General features: G+C 39.8%; 1 protein-coding gene across 1 annotated transcript in view; it reads right to left on the reverse strand.

Annotated features, from left to right (window-relative positions):
- Positions 1 to 19,459, reverse strand: part of ADARB2 (adenosine deaminase, RNA specific B2 (inactive)) — a 303,731-nt gene extending 284,272 nt beyond the window's left edge. The window contains exon 1 of the mRNA XM_017819415.1: positions 19,270 to 19,459. Within this exon, the coding sequence (XP_017674904.1) occupies positions 19,270 to 19,369 (100 nt within the window). The 5' untranslated portion in view covers positions 19,370 to 19,459. The remainder of the gene's footprint in view (positions 1 to 19,269) is intronic.
- Between the last annotated feature and the right edge of the window lie 908 nt (positions 19,460 to 20,367).

Raw genomic sequence — 20,367 nt, forward strand, 5'->3', positions numbered from 1 at the left:
GCAGTAAATGGATCCTTCACTCTGCGGGCAGAACAAAAAGTGCCTCTTCTACAATGCACCTGACCCTAGCCCAGGAGGGGCCATGTGTAGCATGAACCACTGCAACCCTTGACACTCTACACTTAAGAATATATTTGCATGTATATATATATATTTATGTATATATGTATACATACATATATACATATGTATACACCACTCTCCCCAAAAAAACCAAAACCAAACCCACAAAAACCCATGAATCTACACCAAAACAAAAGCTCTGCAAACCATCACCACAATAAATCCACTGCTGAATTGTTGGCACTCAACATGAATTGCCATGCCTACCAAAGAGGATAGAGTGAAACAACTTCTTTTTCTATTTCAAACTAGTTTTGGAAGGCTTATCAACTGTATATGTGTTTCCCAGTGGAAAGTTTCCAACCAGCTGTGCAACATGTAAATCAAACCAGTGCCTTCTTAGTAACAAAGGCTTGTTTCCACCAGGATGGATGAATAAATTGCTTTCTGCCTGAGGATAAAGAGGACTGGGCTTTAGGTGTGTAAAAATGGTAAATATTTCTCTTCCGCTTTTGTTCTTTCCCAGCCAAAAGCATCTTAAGAGAACCATCTGTTTCATTGCCACAAAAAGAAAAAAATTAGGGTTACCAGGCTCCCTGTGCTTATTCATCCAGTTTTGCCTTGAGTTAAATGTTGGAGAACTGTCCCCATTTGGGAAGGTTTTAGTTCTGCCACTGACTACGATAAAGGCTGCTGTTTCTATCCACTGCTTGTCTGTCTCTGGGTTTTTTATTTCAGCTAGAATTGCAAAATAAATTACACTATTTTAGTGTAAAATGAATGGGATTTCCTCATTTTAGTTTATTATCTTCATCTGTTTCTCTCTACTAAAGAAGAGAGAAAAGCCCCGCTCATCCTCCTGCCCTCCCCTCACCCCCAGAGAAAGTGGCAATTGTACCATTAAGCCTGGAGTGCTTTAAATATGCAAACAAAAACACAGTGCTTACAGGAAAGATCTTCCCTATCCATATGTTCATCTACTTTCCTTTACCTAAACCAGACGATTACCTCAGCAGCTCAGCTGTGTTATTGAGACATTTCAGCGTGAAATTTGTTTTTCCTCACTGAACTTTAAGCGGAATTTCAAGTGCCAAGTCTCCAAAGCCAAGTGGGGCTATTAAGAGATAATTACTAATTATGCTAATTTGAGAAGTTGTGCTATTTCTTTCCCTGGTCATTTTATCTGCAGCTCTCCTGAGAGAACAGTCCCCATTCAATGCTAATAACCTTTCCAGGCTAAGCATTCGATGGAGGACAGTGTGTCCTAAACCCAGGAATATTTTACAGTTAATCTAGATATGTGTCTGTAAATTAGAAAGAGAATCAAGTTGCACTAATGCAAATGACTTATGTTATTAATTTTTTGCAGTAGCAGAAATATCTGATTCCTCTCCATTCATATATTGATGCAGCCTTTTGCTGATGGGTTTTTTTTAAATGAAGAGAGTCCTCAGTGACTTGAAATATTCAGCACACCAACGATATTTCTCAGTGATCATTTTCTAATACTACCTATAGCAAGCTCCCATAATAATAGATTAAAACAAAGGGAAGATCTGATTTGCATTTTCTAAATGTCTCATTTATTTTGCCTTATTTATGTAATGGTATGAAACAGATCTCTCTCAAACTTTATATACCTTTTTTCTTTTCTTTTTCAAGATGGTGGTTGTTGGGTTGATCATTTAGCCTGCAGAATATGCTGACAGAATAAGAAACTTGATAATTTTTTAAAATAAAATAATGACTTTAGATTTTATTTGATCTGTTATTCCATCCCTGTTCTGTGGCAAAACATTCATATTTTACACCATTTATAATTTGTGGAGTGGCAGTAAACAGACCTTTCTTGACTTGGTTTGCCTTCCTGGCGCAGAGATGCTGGGACAAACTCCCTGACACACAATAGATTGATAAAATCCTGTTTCTCTGCTCCTCAAAATGGATGTCCCAGGTAAGAGCACACAGTCACAGACAATGTCAAAGGTCAGAGCACTCTCCATCAGGAGTCTGTGGCTGCTCTGATGTGTCCTTGAGGGCCCATTCCTGCAATACCTGGGCTCAGGCATCCTCCAGATGGGAGGCATGAACACTTAAGGGCAGCTCCTGGGGGTACAGGTTGCAAGGTCACCCACTTTGTCTGCCAGCACAGCATGAAACCCAGAAACACTCAGTGGAGGTCAGCAACACCTGAAAGCAGAGAACACATCATAGCCAGGCAGGGCAGGGCAGGGCACAAACAGGCTGGCACAGACTGTTACCTCCCCTTGACCCAGCCCTAAGGGGAACAGGGGCCACATTTCCACAGTAAATAAACTCCCATCCTCACTGGAGTCCTTCACCTAGCTGGACAGCTTGTTAAATGGCATTAGCAGGGCTTTTAATGTAGTGGGGTTCCACTCAACTCCTTGTTCACCCCTGATGCTGACCCAGCTGTCCAGGACCATGTCCTCAGGGGTGCTGGCAGGGGGGTCAGGATGCTTGCAGAAGGATAGGGGCTCTGGCATCACAGGCCCCCTCCACGGCAGCCGCAGTTCCCATGGCTTGCCAGCTTGCTCAGCCATCTCTGCCTCCCAGGCTGTGGCGGGGTCAAACTTTGTCTCCAAAATCCCCTCACTGCCACCTGATGGCACCAACTGGAACCTCCTCTGAAGGCCAAACCCTGCCCTTGCTGCACATTAGGGCTCCCGCAAGCGAATTTTTAGCAGAGTTGACCCCCATGAGCAGTGGCTGCAGATGATCTGACAGGATGGCAATGTCAGTGTACTGCTGGACCAGGTCTCACACTGGCTGCTGAGGGTGGATGGGCTTAGAGGTGACCAGAGCTGTGGCTCTGGAGATCCAGAGGTGAGAGTGAAAAATGGGAGACACTTAAAATATTTTAATAGGAATTGGGCCTAAACTCTTGCAGTTTGCAGCATCTAGATGAAAACTAAGACAAATTTCCCTTCACGTAACCAAAATAAAAATAGGATGGAGTGACAAACCCCCCAAAGGTTAGCAGCTTCTACTTTAGTTTTTAACTATTTTAAACTCATATACAGGCCTAAAACCAGTGGGTGCATTTTTTAAAAGGCAAAGAATGTAAATATTCAGAATCTTGGGTTGCACCTATTTCTGGAAAATGTAACGCACAGCCCTCAGACTCCAGTTCAGTTCTCCCAATGTGGGAGTGGGAGGACTGCGTTCACATGAGACATGAATTAGGGCCTAAAAATATGTCCTAGTAATAAAGGAGAAGCAAATTTTAACTGTCAGCGTTGCCAGTTTCAGAATAGAGCTTCATTTAGAGGAAATCCATTTTGCAAGTGTGTGAACCTTCCCCCAAACCCCAGAAAAACATCAGCTAAGACACAGGTCTTCCTTGCTGATAGGGCTGGGGGGATCAGCAGGCCACTGCACTCCCACCATTCCACCAGGAGACTTAGAGGAAACAAGGCTGTGTGACTTCCTAGTATTGCATCTCTCACAGATCCAGGTGAGCACGTCCAGCAGAACTGGCTGCTGTTTGGACCATTCTGAGCCCAACATTTCAACAGCAATCTAGCACATGTCAAGCCAATTGCCCTAACTTGTACCCTGGACAGACACACACAGAGTTCATAGACTTCTTTGTAAAAGAAACATGCACACAAGGTGACATAGGTGAGTGTCTCGGGTGTGAGTTTCACATCAGCTCTCCCTCTGGCAGACAGATTGTCATAGGTGGGGTCTTGCCTCTCCCCTAAGCCTTACCACTTCTTGAGACATTGCATCTTTTAAAGAACGCTGGTCCCAAAATTCAGCCTAAGTCACATCAGTCTCATCTGCTCCTTGCTGATACATTGCTGTCCAAAGACAGCAGCTAAAGGGACTAGCTGGAAACTGAGAAGAGAGCAGTGCATCTGGGCAATACAAAGCTGTAAGTGAACAAACATCTGTGAGAGAGGAGAACAAAGAGGCAGTCAGAAGAGGAAGTTGCCATTTCTCCTGAAAGGCATCCTGGAATATTTAAAATTAGTTCTTCTTGGGGAAAGAAATGAATACTAGAGACTATTTCAAAATGCTTCATGGGCTCCATTGGTCTCAGCTACACTTGTTCTGCACTGTGTGGGAAACTGGCAGACTGGAGTCAGAGCCCTAGAAAGGTGCTTCACATTGCTAATTCTAGCAGAAATGAAGTTTTCTGCACATGTTATTTCTTATTCATGTTTGAAATTACTTTTTAATCTAATGCCTACAAAGATCACCCAAAGTCCTGAAGGAAATAAAGAAATCAGTTAAAAAAGTAACTGACTTTAGCTGTTTTCTTTCCTCTTATATTTTCATAATGAAAATATTTATAACTATATTATACTACTATTATTAGAATCATTCAAAAACCTGCAGGAATGCTATTGCAAGGTGTTTGGAGCTGTCACAGATTTTGAAAGGCTCAGATTACATGAATAACACAAATGTGTACTTGCAAGAGAGCCCAGCAGCTGAGTGACACCATCTAACTGATGTAAGAATTTATGTATTAGAGAGCCTGAATACACCCCATGACCCAGTTCAGGCCAAAGACAACAAGGTGCTCTGGATGCACATGACATGTGGGTATCAGCTGTAGCAGAAAGGAGAAACATGCAATTTCTGCATAAATTATGAGACACTTGGAGACAGATAGTTCCTTTTGGAGAAAAAAAAATCCTCCCTGTGATGTTACCTGGTGTTTGAGATGGTGAAAGGAGAGTAGGTGGGATGAGCAAAGAAATTATTTTAGACGCCACTCTTGCACTTGTGTTGAAAAATGTACAATGCATTGGAAAAATTTCTCTTCCACTATCTCTTCATGCTGGGAGTCAGTGAGGGGGGAGAGAAAGCTTGCCATCCCAAGGTTTCCAGCTGGAAATAGGTAATGACAAATGGGTACTTGATCTCCCTTCAATCCCTCAAAATTGCAAACCCAACTACATCAAAAAACATGCACAGCAAGTGCTGTGGGGAAAAATGCTCCCTGCAGAAGCTGTGAGCAAACAGGCCTCACGTGGAAATCTTGACAAGGAGTCGAGGGAAGCTCAGAACTAAACTTCTGAAGGAGGGCAGTCCTTTCACTGTCACCAGTGGCTGGGATAGCTGCAGGTCCCTTAATGGGATTTTCTGAAAACCATAGATTTTGGCACCTGACAAAGGGATGAAAATGTTGGATTTCTTTATTTTTTGTAAGTATACAAATATATGTCCATTTCTATCCCACATCTTTGCAAAGTAAATTTTGAAAAGAAACAATTCATCTACTATGATCTTTTTTTCCACCCACAGGTCCTTCAAGTTGATTCTTGGAAAAAATGGACATCTAATGTCCCAAATTCTACAAAAGAACATGAGTTGTGGACTCCTTGACTTTCATTATTTCCTTATGGTCCATCTACATGGGCTTATTTTCAGGCTATGAGTCCAGATTATGCAGAATGTAACATTTCACCCTTAAAACCCCCAGTTATAATAAAGAGCAAACAATAATCATGATGGGTACAAGATGCAAAGAGATTAAATACAAGGCAGATGTTCAATCTTGTCTTTTCAGCTGAGATTATAAATGGTCTGAGCCTAAGAGAAAAATTCGGAGCCTGAATGTGAAGGTTTGCTAATTAATCAGTTATAATGGCATAGGGGATTAGAGAGCATGATTAAAACACACTGAAAGCAAGAAAGACAAAGGAGGTTAGAGAAGCAGCTCCGTCAACAGAGAAGCATCTCTACACAAGCCAGTGAAAATGATGCGGCTCACAACAAACCTGTGCTTAGGAATTAAAAAACAACTACAACAACAAAAAGACAGTACTATGAATTAAATAAATTCCTAGAAATTTGCTCCAATGCTTATTTAAAAAAAATACAGAGTTTTATGAAGCCCAGGGCAGAACTTCCATTAGTTCAGCCCTTTACATAAACATGCATGTAGGTTAATATGCATGTTGCTGCAACACATATTGGTGCATTAATATGCACAGTACTGGAGAGTCTGTGCTTAATTATATAAATAGAAATTGAATATAAACATATGCATTTGTGTCTTTGAAGTTCCATTAGTAAGAAAACAACATAGAGAAATTATTAGCATTTTTACATTGTGATTTCTGCTTAAGTCAGATACTGAAGTGCTACTGATACTTGTAAGGCACTCAACAGATGGGGAGTCTAGACTGATAACTTCTGTGCTAGGCAAGTGTATTTTTAAACCTCCTTTAATGTTAAATCTGATGTTGTGCTGTAGGGATGAGCTAAAGTGCTTTCCTGAGTGTGAAATTTTAACTTCCTTGTTTACTTTTTGAAACTCTAATTTGGCAGCGATTCACTACTGATAGTGCCAGTCAGCATGACCCCAACCCCTACAAAAATTATCATCAAGATCAATCTTCACTGAAGAACATGAGACCACCAATATGAGAATGACCTACGGGATGAAGGTCTTATAAACTATAGGGCCTGGTGCTCCAGAAAAAGAAAGATTCCCATCTAAAAGGGTAGGATCAGGCTCCTATTCTCTTCATCTTGATTCTGCTCTCAATCTTTCTCTCTTTTCTACTGGAAAGACTAAAGGAAATTGTGCTTTTGTTTGCAAATTCTCAACAATGTTGATGCATGGATGTTTGCTGTAATAACACCTAAGCAACAAAAATTAATCTATAACCTTAACGGATGAAAGTGAACATTATACAAGTGAAGATAGAAAATATTTTTCTCTAGTTCTTTTCTAGCTTTGGAAAATTTATGCAATAGTGATATCTCTTTAGAAATACTACTGCTTACAATTTATGTAATTTTAAACAATATTACTAAGGTAGCGTTTATTAATGTGGCTTATTGCTTGCTTTGAGAGACCTGCATTTGTTCAAAGTATGAACTTATTCTAAATTTAAAATTGTAAAAGAAAAATAATGTAAAAACATAATGAAATCACCTTCAAATCTGCTTACATTCTCACTTTTCATACAAAATTATTTTCATCACAAAAATAATCCCCCAAATTTGTCTGAGATTATTCCAGCAAATCCCATGCCCAACAAATCCTAAAACATACTCCACCTGCTAGTGAAACTATCACAGTAATTGTCTGGGCTTTTATCTAATGAATATGCATTACAGCAGTCATAACAAAATTCTAACTTAATCTACATTACTGGGGAAAGTTTCTGAAACAAGCTGTTGCAGGGAAATTTATATAATATGTTGTCAACATTCAGCAGAGGCAAGCTGTCTGCTGGAAAGGGCTGATGGAAACAGTTTCCTATATTTGGTCAGGGAGATGTACTTTTGCTACCCTTAAGCCACGCTTTTGGCCACAGATGTGCTGAGAGCATCACATCTCCTGGTGCCTGTAGTGTGCCTGCCCACCTGTACTTCATCCCTCTGCAAAGCCTTAGCTTACGATGACTGAAAAGTCTTTTTGCCATGTGGGTTTTTGTGAGTCATCACCATCTCCTCTACAATGCACAGTCTCAGTGGTACCTGTTGGGGCACAGGGAAACGACAGATGGAAATTCAGGTGACTGCCTGTACAAGGCCTGTGCATGACTACATCTGCACACAGGTATGTGCCTGACACCAGCGTATGCAACACTGTCGTGTGGGGCAAACCAACAAAAAGAAAGTTATTGGAAACCAAGATTAGCAAGATTAACAAAATTAACCAAGGTTTACAAGCCACTCTTTCCAATCAACTGCCTGCATACCATGCTCACATTGCTTTTGCTGTAATGGCCATTAAAATAATAGTCTCAGATTCTTACCTTTGCTTTTTGCTGTCTCCCATTTCTGCCTAAACAGCACAGGAAAAAACTTTATGTGCCAGTGTCAGAGAAACATCTAGGCAGCTCAGGAAGTGGTAGCAAGATCAGTTTGGATATGCTAAGATAGAATGAGTCCTAAAAATATATATGCTGGCAATAAAGTGCATTATAAATTCTTTTGTACATAGAAAATTTTTAGGAAAATAATAGTAACTTCTCATACAGTTTCTGATTCCACAAAAAAACCCCAAAGCACCTGCACATTTGTATGCAGATCTTGTTACTTATTATTTACTGCTTTTCTGAGCAGCAATAGAATGACTGAAGAAGTGATTTTGCTGAACCAAGGCCATACGTTACCCCAAAGACCTTTGATGATATATTGGTCCTATCCAGGCACCAATCTCACATATACTTTCATTTTCATAATTTGTATGAATAACAGCTGCTTCAATAGGTGAGGATACAAATAAGGGAAGTAAGACAATAAAAAGAAGGAGAGGAAAGAGATGGGCATTTTGGTAAAGAAGAAACACACTCAAAACATGAAAATATGTGATAAACATGGATTTTTAGGGTTACATACACTTTTATTTTATTTTTGGAGCCTTTGTGGTTACCTTTTTTATCACTAACAATAGATTGAGATGGCTGCTCTAGTGTGTAATTCATATTCCTGTTAAAACAGCACTCTACAAGACCCAAAACTTGTTGCTGCTTGCTTTCAGTTAATTTTGGGGACTCTTTATGAGGGCTGTTGCATTTTGAAGCAAAATTAAAGTAATAATGCATAAGGAATAGATTTTATTTAATTATTTTTAACTTTTAACACTACTTTCCTAGACTCAGAAACAAGTGCTTGGTGCTTTTTTCATCTCAAGAATTGTCTGCCACATTTTATTCAAAGAATAACTGTTAAAGAGCAGAGTGAATTTACAGTGGGTTTTAGAATAGTCTCATAGTCTTTCAAGAAGTTTGTGCATAAACAAAATTGATCAACTACAGGCAAGGTACAAATATAGGGGTTGTTACTGTGATTTTTAATGGAAATGAAGGTTATGAAATTTAGATAATATTTAATTCTTCTGAAATTAAATTATTCACCTAAAAGGATGAATCTCATTTAAAAAAAAAAAAAGGAAATCTGTAATAGTTTCAATCAATTCCATAAGCAAATTCTTGTAACATCTGAAGGAAGTATTGTATGTTACAAAGCTGAAGTTACTCTGCAGACTTGTCAGCAAAGTGCTGCTTAATACTGAAGAAAGAGTTGCCTTTTTAATACAAACTTTGCCACATAGAAACCTTACCCTCAGCATGTATAACAGGCCATTCCAGGTCAAATCAAAAGCCCTCCAGAAACTAAAGAGCAAACGTGATTTAACACCAAGGAAGACTCAGGTCCCATGCCCCTGTTTACATACAAATAGATAAATAAATAAAAAGCCCTCTTCTTTCCAACACCATCAGGCAGAGCTGCTTTGCAAACAACTGCACAGGCTGCCTTGCAGGCAGGGATTATACCTGCTCCTGCCTGCAAGCCCTGACGACAGCGTGCAGCCGGGCACACTGGTCACCTTGGAATGAGCAGCTCCCAGAGACCTGCCATGTCACACAAGTAATTCACAATGACAAACCCAAGCAAAGTGATCCAACTACAGATGTCATACAGCTACAGCAAAGATAGGTACGAACTGGAACCAGGTTCGTTTGAAACTTGAAACTGGAGCGAGAGGCTACTGAATTTCTACCTCTTGCTAATTAATTCTGCAACAGATTTATTGACTGACTCAGTTTCCCTCTCTGTCTGTGAAAGTTAATAGCAACTTTTCATAAATAGTTTGAGCATGTACCCAGTATGATTACACTGATGCACTTCTATTAACTCTGGGCAATAAGAGTCCTTGCTGTCTGGGATGAGTTGGAATTATCTGAAGAGAAGGATGATTTTAGCCACTGTCAGAGAAAAATACTCCAATGTGCCTTACATCAGGAAAGTATAAATTTAATAAGGAATTCACTGGTAGCCTTCAGGAAAAACTGACAAAACATCTTTGTCTAGGGCTTCTTACTCCACTTAAGCAGAATGTATCACCTGCTTAAAAATGTTCCTAGGCTAACCAATCTATAAAGCAGTGTTCTGTTAAACTACGTCTATTACAAACCAGACATCTAACTTCAAAAGGCTATTTCATTTCTGGCTACTCAAAAAACAATGTACTTTTTTTTTAAATCCCTGCCTTTTTTTTTTTTTTGACAGCTAATAACCATTTTCTGGTAACTGGTACTGTTAGTAACTTACTGCCTGTTTTTGTCTTGCAGTTTATACCTTGTGCTGTAACATGAAAAAAATACAAAATTCTTTTTCTGTTTTTTTTTTTTAGCAAAATGAGTGCAGAGATAAAGTTTCATTTTAAAAGTATATAACAGGGTACAAGATAACCTAGAAAGATTGGCTTTTGACTTGTTCTGGCAGAACTGAAATGATTCACATTTATGCTTGAACACTGTATATTCCCTCTTTTTTCTGTATAGGAAATCTAAAGAATTCGCACAGTAAAATTTTTTCTTAAAAAAAAACCCCACATCATCAAATGACTTGTGCTCCTGGATTTCAGCTGGAGGCACAAAAAGTGCTCTTTGTGGACACAGCACCAGCTAAAGCAAACCTCTGTTGCACAGCTGTAAAAACTGATCATTATAAATGTGAATTGCAAACAAGTCAAGTACCGTGATTTTAGAAACAACGGAGTTTACAGATACGGATCAGATGCTTTAGCATAAATAAATTATAAACATGGATCAATCAATAATCTTTGAAGCAGTTGCAGCTGGAGGAAACCTGCTGTCAGTGAGAACATTCCCTTTTTGTTCTGTTTAAACTCCTAAATCCAAGAGCAGCAAGAGCTGAGTTCCAATTTAATTACTGCTCAACAATGAGGCAACGCCGACCACTGCGGCTGTGCCCTTGCTTCCCAAAATCATCATTCATATAAACATGTAAATAGCAATTCATGATTGGCATGAAGAAGGGAAACTACAACCTGGAAATCAGCTAATGAAAATTGATTTAAGTTTTGTTCAAGAATCCAAGAATACATAGGCATTTTGTGTGGTGGTTTGCGGCAGGGCTGCTGACATGGATGTAATATGGAGCATGATCTCAAAGTTGGCTTCTGCTCCCAGTTATGTTAGTCCTTCCATAACATTCAGCTGGAGAAAGATCAGCACACGAAGAAACTTAGGACCTTTTTGGTAAAGGTTTGGAGTTCCCCAACATTAGTATTACTGGTATAAGCACCTGTTTTCACCATACTGAATTACCTAGCTACTCAAAAAACATGCCTACATGTAGAAATATCCTAAAAAATCTGGCTTATAAGAAGTTTCTTTTATTTCTTTCTTTCTCACTCAAAAAGAAAAAAAAAAAATTATAATTCTTGTGCAGTTGTACCTTTGTGATTTATCCGTAAGATTACTGGTATTACACAGAGAAAGACCACACACAAATACTATAAGAATGTTTATACATATATTTTTAAAATTACAATTTCATACAGTATGGGTAGATGGATGTGAATAAATACACAAATTATATGAGTGTATTTTATTTTTACGTCTCTAAACAAAATACTTCAACGGAGTATAAAAATCCCTCATGTAAATATTTTTGAACTCTACAGGCTTTAAGACCCTTTGTCTAATATAACCTGGAGTTTATTACAGTCATTCACTTCATACAGCTAGACAGAAACAAAAGTCTGTATTTCACACAAAAATGTATATATGTACCTATGTATTAAGGCACAGACCCAAATTTATATAGCAACACAGTTCTGCCACCCTGACTCATACTGAGAAGTTTCAATTTCAGTTTTACCCTGAGTAGGGGCAGCAGAATCAGGCCTTATGCCAAGGTAACCCATTATTACAGTTGGCTTGATAGCCATCATTTTATATTTGTTAAACCCCACTATTTAAGGAATAAATAGCCATTTCATAGTCTCTGAGAAGTGCTAAGAAGCAAGCAATTGCATAAAATCAGTTATGTGTAAATCTCTTTCTACAAAGATGGAGATAAAATATCTGTCAAATTCTACTTATTTCTTCCCACACTTCACAGCAGTTTTGACTCTTCACACTGATGTTTCATTAGCAGTTAGAGAAAGGTGATTCTGTTAATGATTTTGAGCACCATTTCTCTTACAAGGAACAAGAAATGGGCAAAAAAATTTTCACACTTTAGCATGAAGCATTTTGCTGAAATCTACTTATTGTTCATACCTCATTCCAGAACTGCATATAAAATGCCACCAGCACGTACTGCAGGTTTCACAAACAGCACTCACAAGTGGCACAACAACAAAATCAGATGCAGTAGTTGGTACAGCACTGGGACCAAACCTGAACCCAGCAGAAACACTTTCACAAACACAGACTATGGCTTGCAGGGGTAATCCCCTGCAACACAATATTCATCTGATGACGATGCACTCACGATAGTACCTGTCATTTTTTTCTACTTAATAAATCATCACGTATTTGTAAAGTTTGTTTTCAGCCCCCCTTTATTCCACCCTTTTGTTTCTTTTTTCAAGAGAATAAGAAATGGGGGGGTGAGAATTAATTTTTATTGTTATCCTCCTTACCTCACTACAACGTCAAAGTAAAAATCTGGAAATCAGTCTCAATTTCAGTCTATTTTTACATACACCAGGCAGGGCGTTGAGTGGGAATGGAGAGGAAAGAAGCTTAAAAAAGCTGTCAGGAATATTCTAATGAAGTGTTCCTGCCTTCTTCACAGCTGTGTTCCTGGTTTTGGGAGGCACAGAGCGGAGGGATACGCGTCGCCACCGCTGTGAAGCCAAGCAGAAAGGCATCTCCTGAACCGCTGCCATGCTACAGCTTCAGCTGGGGAAACAGGAGCGTGCAAAAAGCCTCACAGTGAACAGAAGCGATTAAACTGCTTACAAATCACCTTTCCACATAATCCAAGCAAGTCAGGAGTCAGATAATTTCCTGAAAAAGAGGATTCATATCTCATATTAAAAAAATTAAATCTTTCTTAATGTTTCCTACCTAAAGCCAAAGCCTACAGTCACTGAAGTGAGCATCAAACTTTGTAGCATGTGTCTCAGCTGAGCTAATCAAATACCTCAACTTCCTACACATAAGTTTTGTTTTTCCATACCCTGAAGGAACAAACTTCCCAGGCCAACTACATACAGTCTCAACAGAAAAAGTCCTTCCATTCCTATTAAACATGCTGAAATTCTGCTTCCTTAAAGGCCTCTGTCTCTGTAAATAAAAAAAAAAAAAATCAGGAATAAATCAGAGCAGCTCCTTTACCTTCTTTATAATGTTTCCATCTTTAATATGAGTTTACTATATTCTTTCTTACATTTATCTCCAAAGTAAATATAAATAATATAAATCTTATCAATTTTCTTCTACTGAAATTTTACATATTTCTAATCCCTTTTGCCATATGTCTCTGAATCCTCACTNACACATTTGGGATCCAGATCAGCCAGAACGAAGCAAAATATGCCCAGTGAAAATACACCTTTCATTCATTAATGTCACAGTAATATCTTCGATATTAGCCATCCTGCTCTTCACACACTCTGCCCTGCTCCACGCTCCCCTTCTTATCACGCTTTACTTGGCAGAGATTTTCATTAAACCATTTGTGGCAGTGTCCAGTCCTTAGTCTGGAGTGTGTATTGTTAAACTAGGGCCCAAAAATAAGCCTTATGTTTCAAATCCATTGTAAGAAGTAAGAAATTCTAGGCTGACTGAATGACAATAACTCCATCCATCTAATGCTTTCTGTTAAACCATTAAATTTGGCTATTTTATGACTCAGGGAGGGTTGCCTATTAGTACGGGTTGACAAGCTGCTTCCACCAGTTAACAAAGCAGTCTTTTTAATATGTTATATATCACAATATGATGTTAAAACTCCTCTGTGTTGGCTACTTAATTTCAAATTCATACAGAGGGAACAAAGGTCAGCTTCAGCAGAAAGGTAACCATTTCATTTTACTATTGCAACCTACAAAATTTACAGGCAAAGTGAGCGGTTTTATACAGAAAACCTCAAGTTCATCCAAGATGCTTTGAGAATGATCTATCTACTGATGCATATCAGCCTTTTTTGTCCGTATAACTAATCACTTACATGGAAAAAACACGACACTGCCTGAAAGGTTGTAGAGATAGTTAGTTGTAAACACAGGAATCAATTCAGGTTCATTACTACTCACAAAACCTATACAATATTGGCCAGCAGTAATTCAAAAGTAGTACAGTTAACAGAGATCAGACAGATACCTTCATGTTCGCTTTTTTAATGAGACTTGCTAAACTATAAGGTGCTAGAGGAACCTAAGAAAACAGCTTGCACAGACCTTTAGTAATTTTGATATTTCACAAAACAATCTCATCTGACCTGTAATTTTTAGTGCAGTATTTTCAATTTGTAGAGTATCACTTCAGAAAAGGTTGCCTTTAAGTATTTTAAAAACTCCATTAATAGCACTTAAACTGGAACTCATAAGCAAAGCTCTCGCCTTATGGGAGAATTTTACTACCAAAATCACTAAGGAGAAGCTACAAAATTTTAAGCCATATGAAACAATTTCCAACAGTATGGTCCTTTGCCACTAGCTTTATATGTCTGCGTTTTGGCACTGAAGAAAGCAAAACATCTGACAATTTCTGAGTTCAGAAATATAAAAATGGCTATATACATCATATATGTAAGACGTGGTCACTATTCATACCGGTGCCTTTTCTACCTACATAATTAATACTTTTTTGAGATAAAGTTGACATATTTTATTCCTTAAAAGTAAGAGACACCATTTTATTGTCCTCACAATTACATGTTGTTGCTAGGAAGTTACAATTCTGCTATAACCTAATCATCTGCTATTTAGATATGGACTCATGAATCCCATATTTTTATTCTAAATTTAAGTTCAGTCATCGTAGCTAATGTCCTTGATGCTATCTCAAATTGCTGTCATTACACGGATCACCAGAAATTGGAGGTAATAGTAAAAAAGAAAAGGAAAAAGAAAGCTACCAAATTAGATGATGGATAAAGGTTTAATCAATTTAATTTTATCACCAAATCCAGTCCCTTCCTCTTGAGCTGTCAGGGCACAAGATAAGCGGAACACATCTTGAAGCACAACGCAATCCTTTTGTAGGGAAGGAGTTGTGTCCCTGAACCTCGCCAAGATGAAACACACTCATTTATTACTTTGGCATTGCAGGATGATGAAGAACCAAGCTGGTTTGCTCCCTTCATCTACAGTACAATCTTTCTATTTCATTAATTTTTCATGGAATTTCATTTCACAATCGTTTTGCCTCTCTCACCAATTTGCTACCCTTATTTAGTTTATTCTGTCAACTCTTATTTCGTGTCCCATTGTATCCGCAGCGACCTCAGCCATGGCTTTCTACCACATCAGGGATACCTGATGCCCTCTCCTGTTTCCAGTAATTAACTTTATTCATTAGCTCTATAAAAAGCATTACAAATAAGGTGACTTATTTGTTGTCTTGTACTGGAAAATCACTCAGAATGGGTATATATCCAATCACCCATTTCATACTTACTGTCTATATCTTGATTTCTAAAATGATGCTGCTGAAAGGCTGCTGAAGTGTAGCCTTTTTAGTATTATCAGTAAATGGCAACTCTGCTTTTGTTTGATCTACTTGTAATCACTTATCTGGGAAAACAAGCCATGTTTTCAAAATCTATACCACAGGCTATGAAAGCAGTACAAGCCGTGCTGAGGCCGCTGTGCTGAGTTCTGCCAGTACTCTACCATATTCCAAAGCCCTGCAGAAAACACAACAAGAACCCACAAACACAGTAACTGCCTATAAAAACCTAAAAATTTTAAATGGATCACTCTAAAATATTAGGTATAGTTTTCTAACCTCTGGTCATTTTGTACACATTGATAAAACCCCCCCCCCAAACAACAAAAACAACAAAAACCAAAAAAAACCCACAAAAGCAACCAAACGAACAGAGAGACAGAAAAATATAAAATATCTATTACTGCTCCTACACAGAATTAGTATGCAGATGATCTCATAAGCATCTGTATTTATTTTTCATTAGGTCTTTGAAAAATTAAGATACTTACTTCCCACTGGGAGTTATCACACCTATTTTCTAAATGACAATGAAAATATTTCTACCTGTACTAATTTATCAAATAGTTCTGAGTATTCATATTTTAGCTTTTTAGCACACATCCTGCATAGGGTGTAAAACTGAGTGAAATCTCTCTGCAAATATATGCTTGGAATATGACATTCATTGCATGGACATTTATTGTTAAGTCTTCAAGGCAGGATCTTTACACTGAAAAGGTTGTGGGATTTCATAAGCATAAAAATAAGATGCATGCAAATTAATTATTGGACGATGATATTGTACAGTGGAATCATACTCAGTGTCCTACACTTTTCAGGGCTTGATTTGCATATACAGAAATCATCTCTCTCTCTGATTCTTGCAGCGCATATTTATTATTGGTTTTTTAGGCTAAATGCACAAGGAAATTCAGCTATTCAGAGAACACTGTTTGCTTTCCTTGCTTGAACTTGCTTTCTGCCCCCAGGAAACTCCTAAAACAGAGCATCCACGTATAAGAGAAATGGAGTGAAGTTCTTATTATAAAAGAAACAGAGCGAAGTGCTTATACCCAGACACAGTAATTTATAATTCACACTAACCAGAACAAAAAATATGACTGAGAAGATGGAAAATAAATGAGATGAGGATAAGCAACACTATTAAATAGAAAATAATAACTGTTTCTAGTGCTGCACATTACTATATATTCTATCAGGTGACGTCTCAACCTGGTTTTAAGCACAGTTCATATGTAACATGTGTAATAAAATATATTAAGTTGTATAAATAATTTGTTGAGTCCATCTCCTCAAGGACTGGGTATTTGACAGATAATTTCCTTTCCTTACTCTGTCTAATAATTTAAATTTAACACCATAGTGAATTTCTTTGTCTACACGTGTCCATAGGTATCTCTCTGTGTGTATGTGTAAACATATATGTCTAGATATACTTTAAAGCATCTACTAAAAGCATTCCTGCTATAAAGAACAAAGTGTGTGCTGGAGAATATTTAAAGGCAAGTGTCTTTGGTCTAACTCTCTGCAAAGATTTTTCACAATTTAGTAAATAGATCAAACCTGCAAGAGAGTGGGGCCCACAATCATTCTCATAAAGACACAGTAATTTACAAGCCTAATAAACCTTGTCTTGACTAGTTTCCAGGATTGCCTGTTAAACAACACCTTTTCATTGGATGCCATCAGAAAAAAAAATGCAGAAATATATGTTCAGTAAATAAAGTAACATAATAGTAAAATCCAACAGGTTTTATACTGGGTGTGCCTAAGTTATAGGATTTTTTTTTGCCAGCACAAATTTAGATGAATGTGTATATTTATGAATATATACTGTGATTATATAGAAAAGAAAATAAAAATCATACCAACACAAGCCTATAATTAGTATACTAACCAACTACATTATTTGAAAAGTGGTTACAATAGCACATTTGGAGGAATAAACAATGAACTCTTCAAGTGCACGTTCTTATTGATATTGGTCAGTCAAGCACTTTCTGGAATACCATTTACCTCCAGCCGTGCATTCTGCAAATAGCTGTCAGCTACTAAGTTATAGTGGAGCAACTTTTTATTGTTTTGTTTATTTTTTTTCTTTTTTAAAGGCATTCAACTTTCACCTTGTTTTGGCAAAACAGAGCAAGAAAGGATGCATCAGAAAAGTCTTATTGAAAGATTCTCACTTTTATCTGCTTCTTAGAAACTAAATTAACACTTATAATTTACCTGTATAACAAAGCACCTTTCCTCCACTGCAGAGATTAATGGATTACTCTTTTTTCCCAGCCAAGTAGAGGTAGCTAAAGCTAGGCTAAGTTTGCAATTCCCCAGAAAAGTAGTTTTGCTAAAACAAATCAGCACATAAAAAGTCTGCAGAGCACAACTTGAGTACAAGGAAATTTAAAGGGACTGACTAGGGGAGCTCTCTCTTTCTTAGCATCTTAAAACTTATTCCTTAATGTAGAATAAAAGGCAGCCGTCTCACCAAGTGTTAAACGTCCAGAGTAACAAGTCAAGGTTACACATTTACTTGAACTCCTGATATATCTGTGCATCTGTTGTTTCTACTTGTTCACAGGTTACTCTTTGTTACTATGATTTTGAATGTAGAGAGTTCACGAATGAAAAAGTGACAATCAAATGATACAGTCTTGAATTTAGCATTTGACTGTTTTTTACTAGTTACTATACAAAAGCGGTTTTGACACCTTTCTGAAAAGTTATTAAATACCGCGCTTACGGGCTTTAACATAATCAATAATTAAGAGACACTTAGCTAATTGCACCTACAAGTTAGGTTTTCTAGACTCAGAAAGAGAAACAGAGTATCCAGAGCATCAGCTTGTGAGCTAGCTGACTAAAACTTGTGTGAGTACCACATAAAGATGACAATTACAGATTAGATTATATTTACTGCTTAGACATACACTCGTACTTTGCATCTCTGCAGTCGAATGCCTTGCAGCTGGGCGTCTCTGGCACTCTGCTCCTCGTAGCAGTTTATTTTACTTTTAAGTGCTCACAGCCTGTTAACTTCGGCTTTTGCAGGCAAACCATCAAAAATCAGGCAGTAGTGTGCCATCCCTTCTACAGGAGAAAGCAGACAACCTTGCGAAGAGCTGTTATCTAGGGCATATTCCCTGTCTGCAATGACACCCTGTAGCTTCACTTTTCCTGCTTATGGCAAATTAGCGCCTTCCTAACCAGGGTTTACTTAGGGACAGGGAACAGCACCAAAACAGAAAAACTTGGTGGGCCTCGTCTAAAAAATTAAAAAAGCAGTAGTTTGGTGGGCGCGACAGCCCCAAAGGGCTCCGCGTCGCGCTCTTGCCCGGGCGGCGGCACCTCCTGCCCGCGGGCACCGAGGCTCGGGGGGAGGCTGATGGCACCTGATGGCAGAGCCGGGGCTGGTGGAGCCCCGGGACAGCTCCGCTGCACCGCCCTGCCTTGGACGGGGCCTGCCAACCCCCCTGTCGGCACCCCCGTGGGGTTCAGCCTCGGCCCGACACAACGAGGGGAGGGGAGCGGGCTCTGCCCGGCCGCGGGGACAGCGGGGGCCCCTCTTGACCCCGCTGGTGGCGGGGAAGGCACTGCCCGGCCCGCCTCGGCCGTCGGGGCAGCGCAGGGCTGGTGCCTGCGAGTGCCGGGCACACTGACAATAAACCCGGGAGCAGCCGATGCTGTGCAGGAGGCAGGCAGCGAGAGTGGGAAAAAGAAGAAAAAAAAAAGAAGGAGAAGAAAAAAAAACCGCCTCTCTTACCTTTCCTCTTTGATCTCCTCCTCCTCCTTCTCTTGGACTTGCATCTCAGCTGCCCGCTCGGTCCTCCCGACGCCCTGCCGCTGCCCAGGACGGATGTCATGCCGGTACCTCAGCGAGCAGCACCGCGCCGAGGTGTTCTCCTCCCGCGGAGTTTCTCCTCTTTTCTGGAGGCGGCTTTTATAGGGCGGTGGGTCGGGCCGGCGGGGCTGTGGCGGGGCTGTGCCTCGGCTCCGCTCGGCGCTGCCGCCGCCGCCGCGAGAGGGTCGCGCCTCCGCCCCGACGTGCCGGGCCCGGCCGGGGCGATGCCCGGGGGCGCCGCCGCGGCTCTGCCGGCCCCGCGCCCACTTTTTGCACCTCTGCGAGTTGCTGGGCACCGGCCGCTTTGAAGACGATGGTGCGGGGGTGGGAGGGGGGGGCGAGGGGAGCGGATTTGCTGCTGCAAAGTCTCCCGCAGCCCAATCGCTCCCGCCGCCCGGCGCTGACATCAGCTCCGCCAGCCCTCGCCCCCAAACTCCTCTCCCCCGGGGCTGCCGGCTGTGCCCGGCTCCCGGGAGAAAGCGAGGGAGAATGGCCATGGAGGGAATGAAAACATCCTGCCCCTTCGTCGAGGAAAAGCCGGAGGGGCAGCTTGCAAGAAGGGAGGCTGCAGGCAGGATTTCAAGCCTGTTCTTTTTTTTTTTTTTTTTTGTCTGCGTTAGACCATGTGGACACTGAACACTCCGCTTTCACATACACAGAAATGCCTCTGCTGTCCTCCCCAACCACACAGTTATTAACTAGTTCACTAATTGCGATGCTTATTATTCCCAGAGAAAGAATATGAGTTACTGTTGAAGGATCCCTGTGTCAACAAACCTTATGCAAGAGGATAAGTGTAGAGATTCCCCTTGAATCTCCAGTTATTTTTAAGGTACGTGCTCGGTTACATTCACGATCAAGGGCAAAAGCTCTGTGAAAAGAGGAGCGTGTTGTCGCTCAGACTCATACATTAACACTCTGCAGTGCCTCATTTAGGCAACTGTGCAATTAAAGTGTCGGGAGCAGAGGGGCTTTTACAGAGAGGAAAGATGACAACAGCATTCCTCTGAAAAGCTTGAC

Source organism: Lepidothrix coronata, unplaced genomic scaffold (assembly GCF_001604755.1).
Source record: "Lepidothrix coronata isolate B3197 unplaced genomic scaffold, Lepidothrix_coronata-1.0 Scaffold74, whole genome shotgun sequence".
In the NCBI taxonomy this organism is placed as follows: domain Eukaryota; kingdom Metazoa; phylum Chordata; class Aves; order Passeriformes; family Pipridae; genus Lepidothrix; species Lepidothrix coronata.